At 42.0% G+C, this 25,332-nt stretch overlaps 1 protein-coding gene across 1 annotated transcript in view; it reads right to left on the bottom strand.

The window, feature by feature from the left end:
* Positions 1-25,332, bottom strand: part of LOC147045895 (collagen alpha-1(XI) chain-like) — a 33,637-nt gene that overhangs the window by 7,508 nt on the left and 797 nt on the right. The window contains exons 4-45 of the mRNA XM_085930200.1: positions 21,474-21,638; positions 20,273-20,486; positions 19,900-20,062; positions 16,593-16,721; positions 14,471-14,560; positions 14,021-14,104; positions 12,846-13,142; positions 12,067-12,132; positions 11,472-11,513; positions 11,143-11,205; positions 10,217-10,291; positions 10,015-10,098; positions 9,382-9,438; positions 9,028-9,081; positions 8,687-8,740; positions 8,541-8,594; positions 8,427-8,480; positions 7,892-7,945; positions 7,761-7,805; positions 6,961-7,014; positions 6,827-6,871; positions 6,282-6,335; positions 5,403-5,447; positions 4,967-5,020; positions 4,837-4,881; positions 4,306-4,359; positions 4,179-4,223; positions 3,711-3,764; positions 3,509-3,616; positions 3,364-3,417; positions 3,083-3,136; positions 2,916-2,960; positions 2,688-2,741; positions 2,545-2,589; positions 2,345-2,398; positions 2,208-2,261; positions 1,992-2,045; positions 1,765-1,872; positions 1,532-1,621; positions 855-908; positions 202-309; positions 19-126 (exon numbers count right to left, since the gene is read on the bottom strand). Coding sequence (XP_085786326.1) covers positions 19-126; positions 202-309; positions 855-908; positions 1,532-1,621; positions 1,765-1,872; positions 1,992-2,045; positions 2,208-2,261; positions 2,345-2,398; positions 2,545-2,589; positions 2,688-2,741; positions 2,916-2,960; positions 3,083-3,136; positions 3,364-3,417; positions 3,509-3,616; positions 3,711-3,764; positions 4,179-4,223; positions 4,306-4,359; positions 4,837-4,881; positions 4,967-5,020; positions 5,403-5,447; positions 6,282-6,335; positions 6,827-6,871; positions 6,961-7,014; positions 7,761-7,805; positions 7,892-7,945; positions 8,427-8,480; positions 8,541-8,594; positions 8,687-8,740; positions 9,028-9,081; positions 9,382-9,438; positions 10,015-10,098; positions 10,217-10,291; positions 11,143-11,205; positions 11,472-11,513; positions 12,067-12,132; positions 12,846-13,142; positions 14,021-14,104; positions 14,471-14,560; positions 16,593-16,721; positions 19,900-20,062; positions 20,273-20,486; positions 21,474-21,638 — 3,284 coding nt within the window. The remainder of the gene's footprint in view (positions 1-18; positions 127-201; positions 310-854; positions 909-1,531; positions 1,622-1,764; positions 1,873-1,991; positions 2,046-2,207; positions 2,262-2,344; positions 2,399-2,544; positions 2,590-2,687; positions 2,742-2,915; positions 2,961-3,082; positions 3,137-3,363; positions 3,418-3,508; positions 3,617-3,710; positions 3,765-4,178; positions 4,224-4,305; positions 4,360-4,836; positions 4,882-4,966; positions 5,021-5,402; positions 5,448-6,281; positions 6,336-6,826; positions 6,872-6,960; positions 7,015-7,760; positions 7,806-7,891; positions 7,946-8,426; positions 8,481-8,540; positions 8,595-8,686; positions 8,741-9,027; positions 9,082-9,381; positions 9,439-10,014; positions 10,099-10,216; positions 10,292-11,142; positions 11,206-11,471; positions 11,514-12,066; positions 12,133-12,845; positions 13,143-14,020; positions 14,105-14,470; positions 14,561-16,592; positions 16,722-19,899; positions 20,063-20,272; positions 20,487-21,473; positions 21,639-25,332) is intronic.

The following is a 25,332-nucleotide window of genomic DNA, read 5'->3' as shown; positions in this document are numbered from 1 at the left end:
GGACTACTTTCCACCCACCTTGTCACCGTCCTCTCCGGGTGGGCCCTGAGGTCCGGCCGAACCGGGAAGACCGACGGGACCTTGGATGCCATCGCGGCCAGCGGGACCCATGGGACCTTTTTCTCCCTAACACATAAAAGACGGATGAAATGGAGGATATGATCCCCTACGAGAATGAAATGGTGGGGGAAAGCGACTTACAGGAGCTCCCTTTTCGCCAGCAGCTCCTGGTGGTCCTTGAGGGCCGTTGCGTCCCGTTTGGCCGATGGGACCTCCGGGGCCGGCCGCGCCTCGCTCACCTGGGGAACCCTGTCACATTGAACATGCCGGTCACAACAAAGAATGATTCCAACTTTGAGAAGATGTCGCACTATTGGTGGCATGGAGGCAAATTTGGTCCAAATGATGATATGCCGCAAGCTAAACCTGCCGTCAAAGTAAAAGACTCGAGCGATGGATGTTGTAATCACACTCGCTGCAGCAGGAAGTCAATGTCCCAAAATATTCCCAGCGATTTTAGCTAAGTGCCTCATGGCGCTCACTCACAGATGATCTTTTCATCTCAGCAAATGGGCCGTCATCTGATGGCTTGACGCTGGAGAGGCGCTTTTAGAGCTATAATTGAAGGAAGGCCGCGTTTAACGAGCTGACAAAATGTCAGTCAGTTTTCTCACCACCGTTCAGCCGGCTCAGAGGCTTTTAAGAGACACACTTATTAATTTGAGCGTAGCTACTAATGGGGAGGGTGTCCTTTTCGAGTAACAAACCAGGGAAAGTATCTTTTCCCGACATTCCATTTGGAATTAGTATCAACACTACACGCAAGAATCACGTAAACGGTGTAAATTACTTACGATGGGGCCGGCGACACCCTGGGGCCCTTCTCCTCCCTTTAAACCACCTGGACCCTGAGAGCACACAGAAAGGAGATGTTGGTGTCAGTCCCACAAAAAATGGTGTTGATGATGGCTGATGCTGAATTGGGAAGATACAAAAAGCCTCAAAAAGATACAGTAAGTCTGCTGGTTTTGATTTGAACTTCCAAGTGTCCGTTTGAGGTTCATTTAGATCAAAAGTTTTCGAACTGTGGGTCCATTTATTTCGGGATGAAAGTTTGGCTTCTTGGCTCTGCAGCAAGTGCTGTGTAATGGCCTCTGCTGCATATAAGGAGGCATGAGGCAAAAGGCAATAAAGGGCTTTCATTACCGTAACTCATTCGCGGGCCTCAGACAGTACCGGCCGGCGGGCATGAAGAATGCCGAGCGAGCAGAAGATTCCACACGCAAAAAGTTTTGAAAAAGAATTGTTGGCTCATATTGTGCTGCTCTGCTTTAGTTTTAGAAATAATATACTGTATGGGTACTTGTGTGTGTTCCTAATATTTTGCTTAGCTACACTGGAGAAAATACATGAAAGAAAAAAAAAGATATTCTTTTTATAAGTGCTTATTTTTTGCACTTGTATGACAATTTAAAAAAAAAAAAAGTCAATTAAGTTTGTATGTTTTTACATGTCAATGAATGATTCTTACCATGGCTCCTGGAAGACCCCTTGTTCCCTGGAAGCCACGAAGACCTGCAGGACCTGGCTTACCGCTGGGCCCCTGAGGACCTGGATCTCCCTGTAGAGAGAGGTGAAGTCATGTTACACTTGAGGGTAAGCAAAATGGATGAAAAGATTTCCAGAAGATTTCCACAGGTTTCAACGTGACAATCCAAACAGAACACTTCCTTATTTTTTTAATAATGAAAAGCATTTATTTACCTTTCCACCCTCTTTTCCGGCAGCGCCTGGCAAACCTTGCTCACCGGGTGGGCCTGGGGAACCAGGGTGTCCTCGCTCTCCACTAGGTCCAGTCTCTCCGGTTGGACCCTGACAACCAACACCAAAGTTATTCAGTTAGTACCGGTACACATTTCAAAACTTTTCCATCTACTTTTTCCTGCTGTTGGAGCAGATTTTACAGTATGTATCTCACAACAAGGACATACTTGAGGTCCAACAACGCCTCCTGGTCCTGGTGGTCCGGTCTTTCCTTGGAAGCCCTAAAAGGGAAAGATACAGCTCAGTTTTGTTCAGTCATCATGCTAGATTGTTATCTCAGCTGGCATATGAGATAAAAGATTGCTTTTGGTTAGTCAGCATTTCCTGGGATGTGCTTTAGCAAAAGGTCAATTGGGAATTCACAAGGATTAGGATTAACTGACCGTCTCTCCTCTCTGTCCTGGGTGACCTGGCAGCCCATCTTTTCCTGCGGGGCCCTACGAGTCAAATAGACAGCATCAGAAATGAATTGAAAAAAAAACAACAACTATAAAATATGAACGTGATTGCAGTTCCTTACATTGGGTCCCTTTGGTCCGGGGAAGCCTACAGGACCTTGTGGTCCTTGAGGACCCTTTAATGAAAAAAAGTGGTTGGTAAATTGAAATTACATCACATGAGACATGATTTTAATTTAAATAATAAAATAAAATCAATGGTGAAAGTAGCGCCACGTTCTGGACCAAAATACAAATAACAAATAGAAGGTGTAACACTAACCCTCTCTCCGGGTGGTCCTGAGGGTCCATCACTGCCTGAGGTGCCCTGAGGGAGAAGAAAAAGATAACACACTGTTAACTTCCTGCAATTAAAAATCACATTTAGACTAAATCACACAGTCAACAATTGAACTGGCTTAGCACCTTTGCTCCTGGTTTTCCTGTAGGTCCTCTGGCACCACGCCCACCACGTGGACCCTATACACATAAACACACAATTGCTGTCATCATCGGAGGAACTAAATACAGCGTTGGAAATATGTCAAAAATGAATGTCCACTAAGCAATTTGATCCTCATTCAAAATACACCACTGTTATTGATGTTTGGGCAGCATAAATGATTCATGATTCAGATGCACGAAATTGCCTACCGTTGGGCCGCGTTGGCCTCGAGGTCCGGATTTGCCAGGAACTCCCTAAACAGAGACGCAAACAACAACAAAGCAGAACAATATTTTCATATATAATTTCATATCAATTGAAGTGTTCAACAAATAAATGAGCTGTAAGATGGTTTTGAGCATAAAACAAAACCGACCCTTGCGCCTTTCTCGCCATTGGCGCCGGCAAAACCGGGGAAACCATTGGAGCCCTGCAAGAAAAATACAAAAAGCAAATTGAAAAATTGCACAGGTTAAATAAGAACTAAAAAGGCACACATGGACATTTAAACAACGAAAATCCACTTGAAACACGTTAGCAATAAAAATAATGAATGAAAGACACAAGAGAAAATGATTAATGAAGATTCACTCACAATCTAAACACAAATCAAATGTATGTCTCATCAAATGTTATGAAATAATCAAGCGCACTTACTTTGGAACCTTGTCTTCCGGGGTATCCGGGCAAGCCGGGCACTCCAAGCTTTCCCTGAAGGACAAAGGAACCCAAAAAAAAAATCTTTAAAACAAAGTCAACTTTCATTTGGACCTCAATCTTGACGTGTGATTGGATGCTTGACCTTCTCTCCGGCTGGACCGTTGGGACCGGAATCTCCGTTGGGTCCTGATGTGCCCTTGGGGCCCTCGGGGCCATCCTCACCTCGGGGTCCAGTTACACCTCCCTCACCCTGATCACCCCCAAAACAAACTCTCATTAGTATTTCCTTCAATGGTTATCTTTGAGACTTCCCACTTGACAGCATTGGGAAAAAAATAAATCACCTTGTCGCCCTTCAGGCCCATGTCACCTTTGAAGCCAGGGAAGCCATCTTCTCCCTAGATGGAAGATATCGATCAATATATTGATGATAGTGTATAGTTTGTTGAGAGCACAATGAACATGAACACAGGAAGCACGCGTAATAGTGACCCCTAGTGGCGTTTTGGATTAAAACAGCTAAACCACAATATCTTTGTTCCTCTATTGACATCTGGTGTTTGGGAAAAAAAAGTGCAGCATCGTGCTTCTGAAACCTTATTTTCCGTGCGGATGAACAAGCACGTACATTAAGAGTTTATGGGAATTAGGATAATTGAAAACTTTAAGGTAATAAACAAAATTCAACACTTAATAAATAAACAGTGATGATTAAAATGAATGATAAATGAAAAAATATCAGCAAAAATATGAAGAAATATAAATGACATGACATTATTTAAAGCATTAGTATATATTGGCTGTATGTTTACCTTTTCTCCTCTGCTACCTTTAAGGCCTCGGATTCCCTCTGCTCCCTGGAGGAAAGTACAAATGCCGTTACATTTGAACTTACTGTATGTATTTATCGTTTTTGTCCAAAGTGTGATGAGCGCTCACTTTGACGCCTCGAGGGCCGGGGTAGCCGATGGATCCCATTGGTCCGGGGAAACCCTAAGGACCAGGACAAAAAAATCTCGTTTATTTAATATATTTCTATTGATTTCACAGAAGTATCTAAAAAGTTACATATCCAGCAGATGGCAGCGTGCTAAAAAAAAACAAAAAAAACGCTGTTATATTTAGCTGCAATAAAAAGCTTACTGGTATGTTTTGTCACTGAACGCTGCCTTTGCCTTTTCCAGCTTTGTGGGCTGAGGAATTCTCTGCCCCAAGTTGTCAACCAAATAGTTTTGTCAGTTGACTGGATTATTTTCATTGGGCAGAAATAAATGTGCCCTTTTAATTCTGCCTGGCAACAAGTGACAGTTTGAAAGAATCCAAGTCATTCTGTCAATTGCCATTTAACATATTTAAGATTAAACTCTCTGGTTCGTAAGCCTACGAAAGTAATTGGTGAATTTATTTTTGCATAAAAACATCACAATCCATAATTCATTTGGCATGGTACCAAGTCCAAATATCACTTACAGCTGCTCCTTTTTCTCCTGGAGGACCCTCTTTACCTGGGTGACCCTAAAGAAAACAAAACAAAACACTTTCTTAGTTGGATATGATAGTTGTCACCATTTTTAACAGATTGAGGAGGAACTTTACTTACAGGAGGTCCATCGGCACCACCAAGGCCAGCCAAACCTTGTTTACCTTGAGGTCCCTAAATTCACATGATGGATGGAGAGATACATAAAATACAGGAAGAACTTCATCTTGGACTTTGTAAAATGACCCAATCAATTATTGCATATTAGAAATACTAAATAAGAAATGTGCCAATGAGCCAAAAACATAATAATAGGGAATAGGAAAGTAGTAATGTTTGTAATTTGCGGAAAAAGAATGAACTTTAATTCCTACAAAACCCATCTTAGAGGCTCTACTTATATATACTGCATGTAATTCTATGGCTTTGAAATTTAAAGTTGTCAAATGAGAGGCACGCAGTCAGTCAAAGACAATCCCTTGAAGCTTTCTTCCACAGCAGCACATCTGTTGAAATGCTTTTAAGTCTTTTTAGGCAGAAGAAAGGCAATACTCACTTTTTCACCAGGAGGCCCGATCGGACCTTGAGGCCCAATAAGACCCTGAAAAAGAAAGCGAGAGAGAGAGAGAGAGAGAAAGAGAGAGAGTGGGCGTTACACACAACGTGAAAAAAAAAAGAGCACCTGTCAAGTCTGTTGCCAGTTTTAATTTGCTTATTTTTGCCCGTTTCATTGCTTCCACATTAGAAGCACTTTAGCAGTGTTTATTCAGACGCGCTCAGCCGCCCATGCAAATGGACTTTTATGATTATTTCTTTAAGTCACTTGATTTTACTCCCGAGGATTCTATCCTTGAGAATAAGCATTCAAGAAAATATTTGACATCCCGTCTTCACCCCCTGAAAAAATAATATATATATATATCACATAAGTCTATTCATAATTAATAATTCTAGATATGTAATTGTACAATTTCAAAATATTTCATGTTGAATTTATTGGTCTTTTTATATTATGTTTATATGATATTCAAATTTATAGGCCTAGTTTTTTTTTCTTTTAAATGAATTGTCTCACTGAAGAATGTGACGTAAGAAACTAAACAACGATTCTAATTGTTTGCATTAGAGTTAATGAGACATAAACACAGTTTATTGGGATTTCCTGCCACTGGGATCATTAAACAAGCCCAATAGAATCAAAGACATTATTGCTGTTCCTCCTGAGAAGTGAACCAAAGTCGTGTGAATTTCTCAGGCTAAAAAAAGGGGAGGAGATAAGAGAGCAAAGTGTTCGGGCAGACGTTGGATGGGGAAAACAGACGTCTGAAGAGGAGAATCAAGAAATAGCAAAGGGTAGAATTTAAGGCAGGAAGTCAGCATGTTGAGTTAGAAAACAGAGCACGCTGACAAATAGACGGCTGGATGGAGGACTTACATGAGGTCCAGAGAAACCCTGCTGTCCGGGAGGACCTGGCTCTCCTTGTACACCCTACAAGTACACCGAAGAGCACGTCGTTAATATTTGATTTGATTTTGGTGTTTGCAAAACAATATTAACTTTTCATGGAAAGTTCCATTGTGTTTCAATTTCACACTGAGGTGTCTAATAGGTACAGTGTATATTTCTGTAACTTCTGGGAGTGGATTACCACTTTCAAATGTGTCACAAACCACACACAGACAGAAAGGCCTCCCAGAGGGGAAGACTGCTTCAGATGTTCCCGGCTTTGGATAAACAAGTCGTGACAACCTTGAAGGAAAAGAAGACTAACGAAGCATCCCTGTGTGAGGCCTCATGGAGATTAACCAAATAACATGTAGGCTTTATGAATATCTTCATGTCTGTGACTCAGTGACCACAGGTGACCCCACCCCAATCCATTTTCCCGGTAAGACCCTTAAAAGAACTGATGCCATTTTCATCTTGGCTCTAGTAAAAAGAAAAAAAAAATATGGCAACAAACAAAACATGGTTCTCACCATATTTCCTTTAGGACCCGCTTGACCGTCAAGTCCGGGAATACCCTGCAAAGAGAAAGGTGTAACAGGTTAGAGCTCTTCTCCAGAGAGCAAGGTAAGCATGATAATATAGTGTGAATGTGCGATGTACGTACGCGCTGTCCTGCGGGACCCGCTGAACCTCTGGGGCCGAGCAAACCTCGAGGACCCTATGCGGCGAAACAAAAGAAAAGTGCTCGACGTTGAATAGGATAGCAAAAACCACCATGAGTACCAGCAGTAAATAATAGTAGAAATAGTAAAGAGAACCGGAAATAGAATTGAGTCAAACATGAAGTAATATTAAGTATTGAGCACACAAAAAAGAAACGAATGGCGTAAAACAATGAAAAAGAAAAGCGTTTTGTGTAATAAAAAATACTGTGTTGAGTGACAGATTGAATAAAATGGTATAGAAAATAAATATTAACTAAAAGAGTGAAGAAAACAAATCACTGAGTAAAACAAACAGCATTGACTCAAACATTAACGAGAGAGCGTATTGAAAAAAAGCATATTGTATAAAACGAAAAAAATATTCAGGAAAACAACATAAAGGAACCCTAAACAAAAGAGTGAATAAAAAAAATCTATTAACCCCGTAGAGCTTTTAATTTTTCATAAAATAGTGACGAAAACAAACGTGGGAATTGGGACCACTGGGTTCAAACACTGACCTCTTGTGGTCAATACGAGTATTACAAGCTCCATGAAACCACCTCAATTTGGAGGTGTGTATTTGTGTGTTTGTGCGTGAGCGCTGTCATCCCACACACAAAATGAGCCTTTCTATTCTCACAGACATTGTTTTTTGTTTTCCCGACCGAGACGGTGCGTTTGACAGCTTGATTTGCTATTGCGTGTCGGACTTATATAGCGCCACATTTTCTTTTCAGAAGGCAATAAATCCACTTACGCCCTCTCCAGCCACACCTCTCTGTCCAACCTGGCCGTCTTCCCCCTGTGGAGGCAACGAGCAGTGGGTTACCGGCATGGAAACAAAAAGAAGGCTACGTTGGAATTGGAGGGGATGTGCCGTTGACTCACTCTTGGCCCGTCTTCTCCTGGAGCTCCTGGAGACCCTGTCGGACCGTGCTCCCCCTGGAGAAAAGATGTATCAAAGGGAAGTTCACTAAGCATGGTGGAAGGTGGTGGTGGGAATGTGTGTGTGTGAGTGGCAGGCTCACAGCTGTGGCCGAGGGAAAAAAAAAAAAAAAAAGCTGATGACTAGGCAATTACCATACGACGCAAAGACGTGAATCTAAAGCACGGGTGACCACATTGGGAGAATATGCTTCCCTGTATTTACATGTTCTCTATACGTCCTCTAATTACGCCTTATTGGATGGCACTGACGTCTGAAAATACTCCCTCTAAAGGACTCTTCCACGTCAACCGCCCAAGCCTCTTTCCCCCCCAAAAAATGGGTCCAACGACTTCACGACACTTTGGAAGCAACATCTGACATCGATCAGATGCATCTTAAGTAGATTGAAGACTCTAAATTGTGTGAATTGTGAATGTGTGGTCCTCAGTATCCAGCCTCTTGCCCAGTCCAAAAAAACCAAAAGGTGGTACTCACCCGGTGGCCCTTCTCTCCGGGGAGACCGGGAAGGCCGTCGAAACCTCGGTCACCCTGGAAACGCAGTGATGTCACAACAGGTGCATCAATGCCTGCAACGACGGATCACGTTACCTTGGTTCCGGGCTCTCCTGGCATTCCTCGTGAACCGTCAGCTCCGTTACGACCCTGGAGCAGCACACACAAGCCGCATTGCAAAAATGAGTCAACAATACGTCCTGATGGACGAAACGGTTTCCACTTATCCAAGCTTGACTCACTCTCTTTCCTGCCTTTCCCGGGGGACCAGTAGGACCCTGAAGACCTCTGGGGCCCTACGGAGCAAACGGATAATACATATCATAGTCATTCATCTGGTCTAGTTCCAGGCAAACACCCCAAATTAAAAAAGTCAAATAGAAGGCTTTGTCATTTTGATCAAATTTAAGACTGAAGGCCACTTTGATCAATATTGGAAATTAGAAGTCAAATTTCAGAATTATTAGGGCAAATTTAAGATTTTTGGATAAGGTTCGGAATGTTTTGCACAAAAATCAATGTAGGAGCTTTTTTATAGGGCAATTACAATTGAGCTCAGACTGGGGAAAAAAAAAAATCTCACCTGTGGTCCATTATCTCCGCCGTCCCCTTTAAGACCGGGAGCACCGGGACCGCCCTGTCGAAAAACAAATTTAACGAGTCAAATGTCTTGCATGTATGCAGTGGCTGAACAAGAAATGCAGTAAATCACTTCCTGAATCAGACGTTTACAATGTAAGACAGAAAGGGAGGGGTTGGGCGTGTGAGACACATTAGGATCGAGACTAAACTAGGGATGACTGTATGACCTCAGCCGCCCAGTGACTTCCACATGTATGGGTGTGTGTGTGTGTGTGATGATATATGCGTAGCACTCATGACCTCATGTGTGGTGTGGGATCAACAGACAAGATGTGGAGTTTGAAAAGGGACTCACCACAGGACCGGACCGTCCCGCCATGCCCGCTGGCCCTGGAGGACCTCTCATGGCCAGCTGTGGGGGGGGGAATCAAAGAGACATGTAAAACCACTGCTCGCCCGCATAGCACTTGTGGGCACATTTGCAGACTTTCTCACGGAATTGATGTTTCACTTTATGTAGCCTTTGATGTCCAAGAATAGAGTAAATTCTTCAATGCATTTTTACGGAAGATGTGGCATTTGTAAAGCCCAGATTTGGCCTTCGTCGCTAATGGGTGCCTGGTAGCTTCTGCAGTTGAGTAATTAAAGACTCACAGTCTACTACATGAGTCACTAGGTGCACCAACAGGTGTCTGAAAATAATTCAAATGAAGGTTAAAATTTCCAAAGTGGTTAAAAAAAAAAAATCCTCAGTGCTTTTGCTCCAAAGTGGAATATTTGCAGCCTGATGGACTAAAATGGAGCTAATTTGCTAAGGGAAGCGATCCATGTCCTACTCCACCCTCGCAGGGCAATATTATGCCGTTTTTGGGCTTCCAGGTGAGAGAATAATTCCTGCTGATTGTGTCTAGTTCATGGAAAAAAATAATGGGAACGTAAAAGCAATTGAACTGTTATGTCAAGTAGTTCAGTAGCAGTGATGACTTACCCTAGCCTGGGAAAGGATGGCTTGAGCCTGAGCCTCTTGCGCTGTCACTACGGGTCCTTTATGTGCCTCGCCGCCTGCTCGGAACTGTTGATCACAATAAAAACTCAACTCAAAAAATCCCTTGATGACAAATGAAGCAGTGCCTGACAACAATGGAAAGTGACAGCCCACTGTTCCCGCTGTATAAAGTGGTACAACTTACTGGAAGCATCAGAATGGTACCGGCAGGCCCTGGGACACCGTCTGAACCTGGAATGCCAGGTCGTCCTGGAAGACCCTGTGGAATGACAATAAGTGACTCTCACATACATTTTAACCAGCATAAGGTACATGTTCTGTTGACACCACCCAAAACGTAAGATTTTTCTTCTCATTTATTTATAACAGCAATAAATAGTTTGGTTTAGTTAATGAGTTGTGACTAGTGCTCTTCCGTAACATATTTCAAAATAAATAGTGGGGAAAAAAAACTTTATAGCCAATAAAGCTTCAAGATTTGAAACAGGGCTTGTTGCATATTCCTTGCAAGAAAAAAAGAGACTTGTCTAATTGTAACTGGATGTGATTTAATAGAGCAATGGAGGCTACCGTAAATTCTTTCGAGAAACCAGATCAGCAAACTCCTCCAACGTCTTGGAAAGTGACGTTAAAGAAGGGTTTATGACGATGATGATAATGCGTCCAGACGGAGCACTATGCCACAGAAAACCACAGGACTACAGGAAGGAGTCAGAGCTAATCCTCCTGGGCAAGACGGGTTTCCCATGGGAGGAAGTGACGGGAGGGGAGGAACTTTAAACCCAGAGGGATCACCACGTCATGTCAGTGAGTTCACTTTCTTTTTCTTTCGCTTTTCTTCAATTTTTTTTTGTTTGTAAAAAGGATTTTCTTTTTGGGGATACTAATTTGACCATGTTTTTTTTTTTTAATCTAAAATGATTAATTAATTGTCAAGGACAAATGGCTTTAATGGACAATCCTATTTTTTCCTAGAAAAAGATACTTCTTTGTTTCACCCAAAAAACATGGGAAAAAAAACGTTTTCAGTATTTTAGACGAGTAAAAGACTACAAATGATGCCAATACGAGTGGAAAAATGCATTTTAAAAGTGCTGTCCCTCAACTCACCCTTGGACCGGGATCTCCATGAGGTCCTGGGGGACCTTGCAGTCCTGGGGTACCCGGGACACCCTGAAAGAAAAACACAAATGCATATTTTGAGTTTATTATATCCCAAAGCTCACCACAGTCGGCCCATCCAGCACTCCTGGTGTATCAGCCAACAACGACAGAAGCAAAGATGGCTTCAAAAAGACCTCAAAATACAACAACCCCCCCAACTCTCATCATCCTCCACCACTGACACTCTTTCCATAAAGGCCCCCCTCTCTTTTATCCCCCTTTTTTTAGCTGTTCTCCATGTGTGCAAGGCAGACAGGAGAAAACGTGATACTTACTGCCTGGCCGGGGGATCCTTGGGGTCCTTCTATAAGCATACCCTGAAAAGAAAAAAGAAAAAGAGTAGATAATACAGTAGCGTTACAAATAACAGACGGCTGCTGCGGCTTTGAGGTCGAGGAGTTTACGTATTGCTACACGCAGTATTTCATCGACGGTTATGTGTGTGTGGTCAATTGTTTTGGACGGGTTTCAATGCAGATGGTACGGGAGGAGCGAGCATTTCACTTAATATTAGGCTTATATAGTGTGGAAAAAGTCGCTTATATCAACATATGTAGTCCTAAATCTCAGACTTTGTCTACATTCTATTTGTTCGCAAATTAGCAGCCACTTGAAAAGTCCGTGTGTTTGACTGCCAAGTCGCTATTGTAGTAGCAATTAGACACATTGTTATTCTTTAAGTAAGGCATCAGACACATTCAATGGGAGAGGGACAAAAGCCATTAGCCTGCTAACGAGCCATGAGCTCATTGTAGTATTGGAATAAAATCATGCTAATCAGCAATAATGTCTATTTTTCATATTTGGACTGATGTAAAATGTTCGCAAAGACAAATGAGATGATTATTGAGAAGTTAATACACAACTTACGGGCTCAATGATGGCAGGTTCACCTTTCTCTCCTTTCTCCCCCAGGTAACTTTGACTTCCTCCCACCTGTGGACATGAGGGGAAACCTTTTCTGAAACACTGCCAAGCACGTTTATGTTATGGGGGGAAAAAAAACGTGAAAAGGCAAGACTGGCGACCAGCAGGACATAGTGATAAAAGTGCTAAGAAAAGCGCTGCAGACTGCTGACTACTGTTCTTGAAGATTAAGGTAGCTCTCTGCTCCTGGCTTGGAAAAATAAACCTCAGAAATAATACAGCCAGAGGCTATAATTTGGACCCCTATTTAGTATGCTTCCTTACTAGACATTAAAAAACACGACCCCCAACTACAGGGGTGGTTACCTGACACTATTCATACAATGACTTCACATGAGAGGCATTCCCAAAGCCCCAAAAGAAGGACAGTGTCCAGCACTTTGAGAAAGTCATTGAGGACTTTTGCGGTGCGTTGGGAATGTAGCCCAGACGGAGTGCTAATAGCATGTTGGTGATTAACCCCTGAGGCCAAGGCCAAACTATAGTAGACATTCTTATTTCCAATTGTTTGATGAATTTACTTTCACGCTTGCGCATATTGGTAGTATTCAATAGGTAGGATTTCAAGCCAGGGTTTAGGGTCTCAACTTTAGGGTTCCGGAGAGAGGTAAGGTTTTGAGCCAGAGCTAGGGTTTCAAACAAGACGCTTCAAACCCGACATCGTTTGGAACAACAAACACCCGTTACGTTCCCACCACCACACCTCCATCATCATTACTTACGCCGCTCGTTCTAAAGTCGGTTTCCGCCGGAACACCAGGACCAAAGTCTCCCTCGCCTGTAGCTTTGTGGGTTTCGGTCGGAGTCCCGTAGTCGCCATAGTCGCCGTAGTCGTAGGGCGTCTCCTGGGTCTCCTCTCCCTCATTCAGGTCGTATTCCCTGAATACGTGTGTGTTGGTGCCAGCGTCCACATTGTCATTGGTGTCCACCGGGGCGACTGTTTCGACACCGGGGGTGGGGTCCGCTCCGACCTGTTCCACGCCGGTGATGTAATCATCCACGTTTGCCTCTTCGTTTGTCTGGGATGGAAGGGAGAAGGGAAAAGACAGACATTTAGAAGGCATGTTTATTCTACGTAGACCCAAAGAACACATGTCTAAAATGCCACAGACAGTCGGACATTTTGATTTAAAATGGCTATTTTTAGGACGCCACCAAAAATAAGATTCTGGTGGATATTTTGTACAATAGAATTCATTCCTGAACATGGCAGCAAAGTTTGCGGGCTCGCCATAAAACAATTAACTGTTTTTTTTCCTTGGGCAAAACCATACTGCATTATTTAAAAGAAATGAGTTCAGTAGCTTTTCCGTAGTACACATTTTTGTTTCAATATTGACTTTAATGCTACCATGCATCAAGCGGACAGTGTGGTTCAAGAAAAACAAATGGCCATGTTGTTCCAATTTAACCCTCAAATGTTCCTCATTAGATTGTTATTTATGTTCGTAGCGATTAAGCAGAAATTAAGGTTGCCAAATTCTGGATGTGTCAGAATTACGGAAAGGGGAGGGCTGACTTATCTGTCTGCCGACCAGTTTTCCATCGGTTATGCTTGATATAACTATGACAACCATTTCCTGCTGTGGCCATCTTTACGACGTCATTCGTTGTGGGGAAAAACAGTAGCATATGCGGCTTCATGAGTTTGACCAAATAAGGCTTTTGACCACCAACATTGATCATGAATATTTTTCGAAAACGTTTCAGAAAATGGATGCTCACATCAAGACAGCTGATGAATGTGGAATATAATAGTAGGTCTTGAATAATTTAATGACACTGGAATTGACGGCTTATTCGACACTGGAATTAAAGACTTATTTGACTCATTCTTACACATTACACTGTATCGATGACACTACATATAAGACTTAACATTTAAAAAAATATATACCTGTCCCGCCGTGGGAGTTTCAGGCTGACTTCCATCCACAATGCTGTAGTCGTAGTCGGTGAAGTAATCGCCGTCTACGAGGGTCTGAAATGATGAGCACAAAAATAAAACTTAACGATATAGCAAATTAATAATGAATAGTGACCAATGATACCCCAAAAAATAACAATAGTATATCTGTGTGATTTTTAAAACCTTTTAACGGCAGCTCTAAGGCTACAGATTTTCTTTTAAAACTTTTCCCGTCTTATGAATATTTTACTGCATAGCTATTTAACTGTTGGGCTAATTAACACCCAAAAAAACTTGGAAAATTTCAAACTGGACAAAAAAATAAAAAATCAAAGAGGAAAATATAGACAGACAAAAGATGGACAAGAACACAAGCTTGGACAGGTTTGTTATTCATGACAATATCCGTCATGAAAACAGTATTAGTAGCGGCGGTACCTCGGTCTTGGCGCCTTCCGTTGGGGCGGGTTCGGTGGTGAGTGCTCCTTCGCTGTAGTCATAGAACTCACCATAATCATAGTTAGTGTACTGTAAAAGGGGAAGAAGAAATAGACAGGAAAGGGGTGCAGTCAATCCATCGATGTCGTCATGTAAATAAACCAGCACAATGTCATATTGTACAGTATTTACATGGCAAAAGAGAGCAAGCATGTTATTTTAGAAATAACATGTTCAAAAAAATAATAATAAATCACATCCATATGAACAGAAATAATATATATGGATGAAAATAACAACAAACCTTGTTTGCTTCCAAACAAGTTATTATGCGGTCAAACCGTGAATGTCGAAGTCAGCCAGACGCATTCATTAATGGGGCTCCATTAAAGTGAGTGTGCAATCCTGACTCATGGTGGGAAAAGGCAAAATTACAGGAACAAATAGCAGCCACTAAATGACTTATAGCGTTAAATAAACGTGCGGCCTGGGCTGGAAAATTGCCCACAGGGCAAAATAATCAGCTTCAGGGATATAATGTTGCTATTTATTTACTGCCTTAAAGTCCAGCCACCCAGGACAAACCGCACAGGAAATGGGTACAAGTTTCTCTGATTAGCATAAAATGTGGCAATTGGTGCTAGCCTAAGCACCAATTTAGAAAACGTTTTACACGAACTTTAAAAGTTAACGGCATGCTTTAAAAAGCTGCACTGCACTAAAAAAAAAAGAAGAAAATTTGCATTTTGCCAAAAATAAAGAAAAAAATGATTGATGCTGTTAAATATGACTCAAATTAACTGTGCCAAAAACTGGCGTACATTTATTGACAGTTTAACAATGGCGAGGCCTATCAAGCCTCAATTCCTGATACGCATTACACGGATTGATATTAGTCCCATGGATAACTGTTGACATTGTGAAAAAGCGATAAAAGCTGCAATGTTGGCTAAACAGCCGTCCGGAGGTCACACTTGGAGCCGAGGCCCGGCCAGACAGGCGAGACAGTCTGACATGACGAGAGAGAGAGCGAGAGGGTTGAGAGGGTTGTGGGGGCGTGGATTTACGACAGTGAAGTGCTTGGCTGGGAGCTTCACCGCGAGGCTTGGATGAAATTGGAATTGGATGCGCACTCCTGCACACATATGGACACGCACTCCCGTATCACTTCGCTTCCTCTTTCCTTTCATCCTGAGCCGCGCACATGTGGCTGACAACTGCACAGCGACGGCGGGGTCAAGGCGCTTGCTCCCCGGCGCTTTCCATACGCATCCATACCAAGTAAATATGCTCAAAGCTTTTGAAACTTTGTGACTGTTGATGGCGAAGAAACTATTGATGATGCACTTTGGAACACGTTCGCTACCATTGACGGTTATTGACGTCAAAGCTCCATTGTAACTGGTCTGGCAGGGAATGAGGTAAAAAGGAAACTATTGGCATTGGTCATCACTTAAAAGATAAACAAAGGTCTCCATACACGTCCATAATGAGTAAATCTGACTAAAAAGCTATGAGGCGGGGGACTGCGTGGAACATTACGGCTATAACGTCAACGGTGAATAAACTATACGTGCAGCCAAACTGTCTCTCTCTCTCTCTCGCTTCGCTTGACAGCCTCCACCAGAGTGAACTTGATGATGATGAAGCAACATTTTCCAGCCACTTCTTCCACACTTGAACCCGGCATTGAGAAAAGAAAAAAAACAAAAAACGTTTCCAGGTATTAGGAGTCTTGCTGCATAGGGGAAAGGAAAAAAGGTTGGATTTCGGGTAGCGCAGCCTGCTGAACTCATTAGTGATATAAATCACGGGGCCACTGCAAAGCGACGCTCGCTTCGAGCTCAGCGGCAAGGAAAAAAAAAAAGGGAAATTTTCCAGTGTGAGTTCATCAGTTATTTGGTCAAATACTTGACGGAAAATGTCAGCTGACAATAGAGGCTCACATTAGAGAAGACACAAAGAATGAGAAAAACTTTGATGGACAAGGAAATATTTGGAGTGATTTCAGATGCTTCGCCCGTCACTTTAGGGCCAATTGTGACTTCCCAGCTAATTTTTATAAATTGAAGTTACCAATGACAAAATATCTACTTTCCATGTATTCCCTTTTTCTACTGACCTCTTCCTCAGGTTCTTGGGCCTGGGGGATGTCGCGGTGGTTGGGGGTTTCACAGTCGGGGCTGTAGTGTTCACAGTAGTCATAGGCGGCCCGGGGGTCTGCCACAATCAGCAGCTGCTGGATGTCACCCTGGGCGATGACAAAGAGTGTCAGGTAAAAAGATCATTTTCACACAATCAGCGCCTTCTTCTTGAATGATGATCATAAAAGGGTGACAATAAAAACACAACAAGCAGGATGTGGTAGAGCACGATAGGCTGTAATCCTCCTGATATAAAAGGTCGTTAATCAAGGCTAGAGGCCAATCTGCAAGCATCTGGCCACGAGAGAGGCTGCCAGTCCCCGTGCACAGCAGATAAATAACCAAGGTCTGTAGTTATCGCAGGACGTCTGGTTTTCATGAGCTTTTGGAAAAGGAAATTACATCTGCATCGCTAACACTGCCGTCAGCCAAAACGCTTCGCTCGAAGGCACGTTGAAGAATGTGACCGCTTCCAGTCGATCAGCACATAAAAATATTTGGAATTAATGGTTATAGCATCGTAAGTGTCCTAAAATAGTGTTTAAAAAGTGTTTTTGTTTTGTGTCATTATGACAGACAAGGAACCATGCTGGGTAACTCCTAGACAGTCGACAAAAAAAAAAAAAAAAAGATCAACAACAAAGACTTACAAAGTAACAAATGTCTTCAAATAAATCCTAAAGCTGCCACAAATACGTTTTGTCACGAATGATGCAGTGTGGACTAAGATGCAACAACAAACCGAGCAGCAGGATGCTTATTTGTCTGTTTGTCTCGTCTTTGTTGTTATTAGTGCGCATATCCGCTCCACATTCTCCATTCCGTTTATTAATTCTACGTGGTGGGATGTTTACGTTGAAATGTCGTTGCTACGGGGACACGGCAGGGTTACGTCACAAAATGTACTTCCTGTCTTCAATTGCGTCTTTTATTGTTTTTAAGTCTCAATATCGATGATTAGCTTGTATAAATGATAAAATGGCACTTTGGAAATTGCCTGCAGAATTATAAACCAAAAAAAATATCATGACAGAGCTTGATTCTGACACAAAGTGAAGAAAAAGCACCAGCAACCTCTTTTGACATTGGCAGACTGTCTTTTTGTCTCTCTCACCCTGATGACATCACTCTGGCCTGCCCCTGACACCAATCACAACCCACATTGAGTCCAGCCCAGGAGGTGACACACCATCCAACTCCTCTCTTCCATATGAGCCTCTTGCTTTATTTCTAATTGTCTTATTGCAATAGAACAAGAAGAACTATGGGAGTGGAACAACACACGCAGATGGAATTTGAGGGGGGAAAAAAAGCACAAGGACAACAATTAGCCAAGGGAAGTGTGCCTAACACTCTCCAGATTCCCAGCCCAACCGCCGCTTGAAGTAGCAGCGGGCGAAGACAGAAGAAGTCTACTGAGATAAGAGCAAAAAATACTTTTTGAACTGGACAGGTGGGATAACATCACATTTGAATTGTAGCCAGGCGTCTTAACACTTCTACTTTTCATATTCAACTCGACTTTTTTTGGCATTCACGCTAACCTAAACCCATTCGCAATTATCAAAATGAAACCGGTTTTATTTCATTCTCAGCTAAATAAAGAATTGCCTTCCTTCATACTAAAGGAGTTTGAGCCCTTGAGCCGAACCAGCCCAAAAGTGGCACAATTAACGGAGTTCACACACAACTGACTATGCAGCATCTGTATTAAATATAAAAAAAAAAAAAGGTGGGAGCACAGAGGCTGCATAATTGGAAGACCTGCTGGGTGAGGATGTGTCTACCAGCTGTGGAATGTGAGCACATGCTGATCATTATTCCAGCTTCTCCTTGCACTTGCAAGACTTCTGCATCTGCCACCCAGCACCAAGATTAAATAGTTGGAATTTAACTTAGCGTAAAAGAAGAAATTGCTGAGTCGATCTTAGCATGAAGGCTGTGAGAGTTTAGTCAAGCGTGAAGGTATGCTGACATTAGACATGAAGACACGGCGTGTCCAACTTATTTAGCATCAATGTAAAAAGAGTCTAAAAGATGTCACCCTAGGTGAGCGTGAAGGCTAAAATAATACCTTACGTTAGTGCAAAGATTATTACATCATGAAGGCAAAAAAAGTTTAATTGAGTGCTAGGACCAAAAGTGTTGAGTTTAGGGTTAGTATCGAGGTTAAGTACACCCAGTAGGCCAGCAGTTAAGGGTAGGAGGCCTGGTCCTGAGGTCCACCACAGTGTTTAGTGTCGCGATGAAATAGTTGAGATGAGGTTAGCATGAAAGCTAAAAGTTGAGTTCAGCAGGAAGACAAGACGTGCAAGTCTCGTACTCGTGAATACAAGTTTTACAAAGCCCAATAATTTCAGGCTGGAACGAATTAATTTACTTTCCATTATTTCCTATGGCTTTGTATTTTCTGATCGTAAACATATGCAACTTTTCAGTACATCTGGTTACGTTCCAAAGGTGTCAAGGAGGGCTGAATGTAGAAGAATCACAACAAAAATCTGAAGTCAAACAAACATATGGTTTGTATTGTGCGAACATATGCTTCAATAATGACAATACAACAACACAGGACGTTAGTTATCAGCCATTAAGCACGAAGTAATTCAAACCCGGGCTCACATATGTTTCAATGTCTCAATAGTGTCCGAAGGAAAACACCTCAATGTCTGCTTAACTTAGCAGAAAGGCTTCACGAAATGACCTTTAATTCATCCATTCATTCTCCAAGTAGCTTATCTGTACTCTCACGGGCATTTTGAAGTGTTTGAGATAATTTAGCATGAAGTGATTTCGGAAAAACACAAATCTCCAGTGTACTAAGAATAGTCAAGACTGGGAGAAAGTGTTTTTGTTCACTCGTCTCCGTTCGACTCATAAGAAGCTTAATTACAATCTTCAGTGTGGCTTCCAGTCTAGCGTTCTTTCCCTCATAAAACTAATTCACAACCGCGGCTTTTATGGCCGCACGTAACCATGCTATATTTCCTTATCAACGCTGTCAGGACATCTAACCACTGCTGCCTCATTTTAGCCAGCATTCCAAAATCACACATCAAAGCGTTGAGCATTGAAGTCACATTTTCCACTCAGGTCACAACCAACTTGGCCTTGCTAAGTATAACAGAGCACAGAGTAGGCTAAACTCTTTTACTCTTCTATATATAGTAAGCTTGAGTTGGAATTAGTTTTGCGTAAAGGCTAAAGTTGAGTTTGACTTGATGGGTTAAGCCCTTCTTAAACGCAGAACACAAGGGGTTCAAACAGGAACTAGAGGTTAGTCACCTCGAAGACTTGCTCATCAAGGATCCTGGTGCCAAAGACGGTGATGCCTTCCGTGTTGATGGTCGCATCTTCACTCCTGGCCAGAGTCTTTGTCACCTTTCTCTTACAGTCCACAATCATGGTGACACTCTTCTTCTCCACGCTGATGGCCACACGATGCCACCTAATGACCAAAACAAGGGCAATTATTCACATACAGACCCTGGAAATCACCTTCAATCAAAACTGCTGTATGGTTTTGGGGACAGTTTTTTGAGCCTGCTAAACTAAATTTAGGGTTAGGGTCCCAGTCGGGGACGGACTGAGAGGTCTGTCGGTACGTGACGTTATGACAATTACAATGATGGCCATCCACCTCTGTTGAGTCACTCACTTGCCATCAGCCAGGTTAATGGAGCGGAACAGGGGGTACTCCTCGGGGGCAGGCTTTCCGTGCTGGTCCTCGTACAGGAAGATGGGCGAGCGGCCCACTTCCACGCCTAACTGCTGAATGCCCTGCTGGTTGTATACAGACAGCAGGAAGGACTGCAAGCCTGATTTGGGCTTGACAGTGAACATGATGGAGAAGTCTTCTGGGAAAACTCCACCTGGAAAAGGGAACCCAGGGATGCTAGGTTAGATAACATGGAATCATAATACGTAATTATCATTTTATAATGTGACCAACATTATCACAAAAATGTAACATTTCTTCCGGTGAAATTTTTATTCTGCATAAATGCAACTTTGGCAGAAAGCGTTGACTACTTTGCATAAGGGTAGGAAAGACTTTAGTTTGGCAAAAAAGTTGAGTTACTTCAGCTTGGTGTGAAGGATAAGAATCTACATGTAGGGTAGTGTGATGGCCAAAAGAGTTTAGTGTCAAGGCTACGTGTCAAAGTGTGACTGGAACCGTGTCGTCCGTCTTTGCCAAGTGTCTTTCTCTTGCCACATAAAACCAAAGCGTCCAAACGAATGCAGCCAGAGAAATGTTCGCGACTTTCGAGGGATTGTTTATTTCTGATTAAGCGTGTCGCCCTCACAGGACGCTTACGACGGCACACGCACCACAGGTTGCCCACCCCTGACCCACAACGCGTCACAGCAGCCTTCTGTGTCTCATAAAAAAAAGAAAAAAAAAAAGAAAAGAAGAGCCAGACAGTCTTGGCGTGTCTGCCAACTACAGCAAAGTGGAAGCTGGCAGCAATTAAACTGGAGAAGGGTGCAGGCTATATTGACGCTGGCAGTTTACATTGTACTTAATTAGTAGTGCGTCGCCACTTTTCCACATATGATTGGATAAAACAAAACGGGTGTAGCTCTTTGTTGACAAGACAAACAGACGTTGATTGAGACTTTGTGGGAAAGCTTTCTTCTATTAAAACCATTTGATGTTTTTTATACAAAAAATACAATTGAACAAAAAAAAAAAAAAAAGACTGAATTTGTCTAGATGCTGCTGCTCAACAGTACTTGATTTTTTTTTTTGTCTTTAGGAAATAAAAGTTGATCCACATCATCTTTTGTAAAATCATCCTGTACCTGCACTCAGTGGAAAATATTTGGAGTGTTGCTGTGCGAGAAGCGACGTTTACCTGGGAAGAGCTGCTTGGTCGGACCGCTGATCTGAGCGTTCTTGCTTACTCGGTACGCAATATCGGGTTTGGAGCCACGGCGCATTGTGCAGAATCCGGGTGTCTTCTTCACGCCTACGGGTGAGCTCTTGAAGTCCAAAGCCTTCAACACGTCCACTGGCTCGGCTGTGAGAGCAGAAGAGAAGAAATGAGTCAATTCAATTCAATAAAAATTTAAATATTGATTAGTAGTTGAGAGAAGTCATATTGTGACATTCATGACCAGAAAGGTGTATTTTTTTTCCAAGATGAAAACCAATATAAAGTTGTATTTTTTTCCACAGACATGAAGTATTTTTTAAGATAAAAATTCATAACATTTCACATATTTTCCACATGAAAATGAGCCTTTATAAGAAAAAGTACCAGCTATATCAAACAACCCTCATGAGCCAACTCCGCACACACGCACACATACCACGAAAGCCCCCTTTGAAACAGAGGTGCCGCAAGGTCCCGTGAAAACACGTAATAATAATAATAATAATAATACTGCACCGCTTTATATTATTTCAAAAATATTAGCAAGTTTTTACAGCTCCCTTGTTGCTGTTTGGGAAACGGTCCAAACTATTTAACACTCGCCAAACGAGTCTTTTCTTGTGTCTCGCCCCCTCCCCAAATAATACACACTGCATTCCTCAAGCAAATCCCCGTTTTGTGTCCATTTCCCGTCACGTGATTACTTATTACAGCCACGATAAGAAGGGAAATGAGGCCGGGTGATTGCGCTCGTCCCGTCAAAGTGTTGTTTAAGGTCACTTGGCAGCCCAACTACACAACAGACCAAAAGTGAAGTCAAGCACATTTATATACTTAGCCCTTAATCACAAAACTCATCTAACGAGACACCTCGAAATAGGAGTTTTGATTTATGTGGGGAAAACTTCCAACTGGGCAAAATCGTGCCACAAGCGTGTGCGACCTGTGACATTTGACCCCTTGCATTTTTTTTTTTGTAAGTCAAATAAAAACATCCGCCGCTTGATATGCTTTTCTTCTGATGGCACGTGAAGTAAGGGAAGTGCTGATTGTGCGGTTCCTGTATGGGTGGCTGCCTACTTGGTTGGGATTTGGGGGGGGGGGGGGAGCTTCTGCTGGAGCTTGAAGTCCACATGCTGAAGCCATTATGGGCCTGGCACCACTCCCTGCGCACCCCTCATCCCCCTTTAGTAAAACATACACAAGACCAAACTAGAATGGCTGCAACTTTCTCCGTTACTTCTCCTTCTTTGCAAGGTTTTATTAGTCATGCGTTATAAAGTGGTTAATATCTTGTTTGTCAATGCTTTATGAAGTGTTATGAATTACTTTTATAGTGCTTCATAATGTCATAAAAATGGGTTGTTAATGCTTGACAAAGTGGTTCGTATTTGTTTTTTTTAAATGCCTTATTATGAGCTAATTAACTAGTTTTATGATACTTGAAAAAGAGTTATTAACTAGTTTTACCCTGCGATTGGCTGGCTGGCAACCAGTTGAGGGTGTCCAAAGACAGCTGGGATGGGCTCCAGCGGTTCAGAGAATGGATTAATAATTCTCAAAGTTGCTATTAACTACCTCAATAATGATTTAAAAAAATATTGGTAACTTGATTTTAATTACTTTATTAATCCTTTATAAGGTTATTGTCAAATGATAAGACTTGCAGACTTGGGCGGTTGCATACCTAATAGTTAACAAGTAGCTTATTAATCATATGACAAATGATTAATAAGGAGATATAAACACCTTTATATAATTTCCGATTGAGGCATTCATTTGTCACCAAACTTACAGATACTTAATATTCAACACAAGTAAATAATAAGTAGCACAATCGTCATGTTAGAAACGTTTTACAAGTTGTTAATTAGTCATTCTAAATGACTGACTACAATTGCGTATAACGAACTGTGTACTGTATATCGTTATTAAAATTAGCACGCTAAATATTTATGCTAATGATCTACAAAGTCATAATAAATGGTTATACGCCAATTGATTTCTCTATGACAACACTGTATGAGCTATCACCTAATACTTAACAAAACTGTTCATAAATTAAGCCAGTATTGATGTTCTAAAAACTAAATAAACAGCTCGAAAATTGAGACTTGAATTAGGTATAATAATAATAATAATAATAATAATAATAATAATAATAATAATAATGCATACGGTTTATATAGCACATTTCTGGGGATGTTTAAGATACAGCCACGCTCGATTCTTTTTTCAAGTATGTTTTAATGAGACATTACCTCGTTGATAAAAACTTAATTAGAAACCCTACCAGGGTCCCATTGTCTTCATGCATGGTGGTCATGTTTTTTTTTAATCAAAATCAAAAGTGTGACTAAAAAGCAACCTATTCATATTTTAAAAAATGAGCATATGTCTGTGTTGAAATACAGTGCAGAGATACTGCTTCTTCTCTGCAAGTTTGGGAATACCTTTGTGCATTACTGCATACCTTAAAGCCTCATATATTCCAGATGTGGCCTATTGCTCAGGACACCCGCCCATCTACCCACCCCCCAGTCCCACTCTTCACTTTCCACACCACTTTCCTTTCTTCGCTTTTCTTCTTTCCATCGCGCGGCACACTGTCCCGATCCAGCATTCCAGCCACTCTAACTCCAAAGATAATCGACTAATAACCACGACTGTTTTAATGGAGTGTTTGCGGGCCATTAAAGCGGCTCATTTGTCAACGTGTGTCAGCAGCAGCAGGAGCACGTCTGCCGTGTTAACAAGCCCCACTGGGTATAACCTGCCTAAGGTGCATGCAGAGACACGAAGTGAAAGGTAGAAAATGTGATGAAAATCATTTCAAGGGAAAGCCTCAGATGTGGAGGCGATAATTTCAGCCTCGATTGGGTTTGATGTGGGTTTGAGCTGCGTTTAAGCCGGGAATCTTCTCCTAGGGACTTTTTTTTCTCTCTTTCTCTTTCACAAGAGGCGCTCTAACGAGGTCTGGCAGCAATGACAGCAATCAAAGTCACCCCCCCCACCCGCCTTCTCAAGAGACCCCGCAAATATTTGCGTGTGCACATCATGCAATTATGGTGAGCTTCCATCTCAATCATGGTGGGACGGGAAGGAGGGACGAGATGGGACGCTTGGCTTTGATGATTACACAATGTACAGTTTTCTAACGTTGCTAACTATTATTGCTGTAGTTCCCATTCTATCTATTCATACAACAATGCTGTTGACTATTCTTGCAGCTGTTCACATTTGTATATTTACTGTGTCATCGCTCTACTAACCTATTGGCAATTATTTCAGACATTTCGTACAATGCTGCTGATAGTTTGGATTCTTTGAGATTGTTATTCTTGGTTGCTGCTACTGTCCACTTAAAATCAGAATTCCTCCATTGTGGAAAAAAAAATAAAAGGCTAACCACAGTTTCTTTCTCAGAAATGTCCAAGTTTTTTTGGCTTTGAAATAAGCCCAAAAAGGCAACTTTTTAAAAACATGAATATTAGAAAGCCAGCAGATGCATATTTTTATATGTCTGGCTAGAGGCCACACAGTATGGATGCCTCTTTGGCTTCCCAGACACTATTCTTCAAAGCGAGACGTTAATGTGACCCACATATGTTTTTAAACCAGTCAAAATAGTTCACTTTTTCTCTCCTCCCTTCTTCCTTTTCCATCACCGCCTCATTCTTTTTTTTTAGGGGGAGGGTGGGGGGGATGGAAAAGATATCCTTCCAGGGGCTGGGATTTGAATTCCATGCCTCAGAGTTCAACAATGTCAAACATTAAAAACATCATGACAATTAGAAAATTTATTTACAGGGTAATGAGAAAAGTAGAAGTTTTATGA

The sequence above is a fragment of the Syngnathus leptorhynchus genome, chromosome 14 (genome assembly GCF_054491065.1).
Source record: "Syngnathus leptorhynchus isolate UIUO chromosome 14, UIUO_Slep, whole genome shotgun sequence".
Classification (NCBI taxonomy): Eukaryota; Metazoa; Chordata; class Actinopteri; order Syngnathiformes; family Syngnathidae; genus Syngnathus; species Syngnathus leptorhynchus.
The sequence above is the reverse complement of the archived record's forward strand: the minus strand, read 5'-3'. Positions and strand labels throughout refer to the sequence as shown.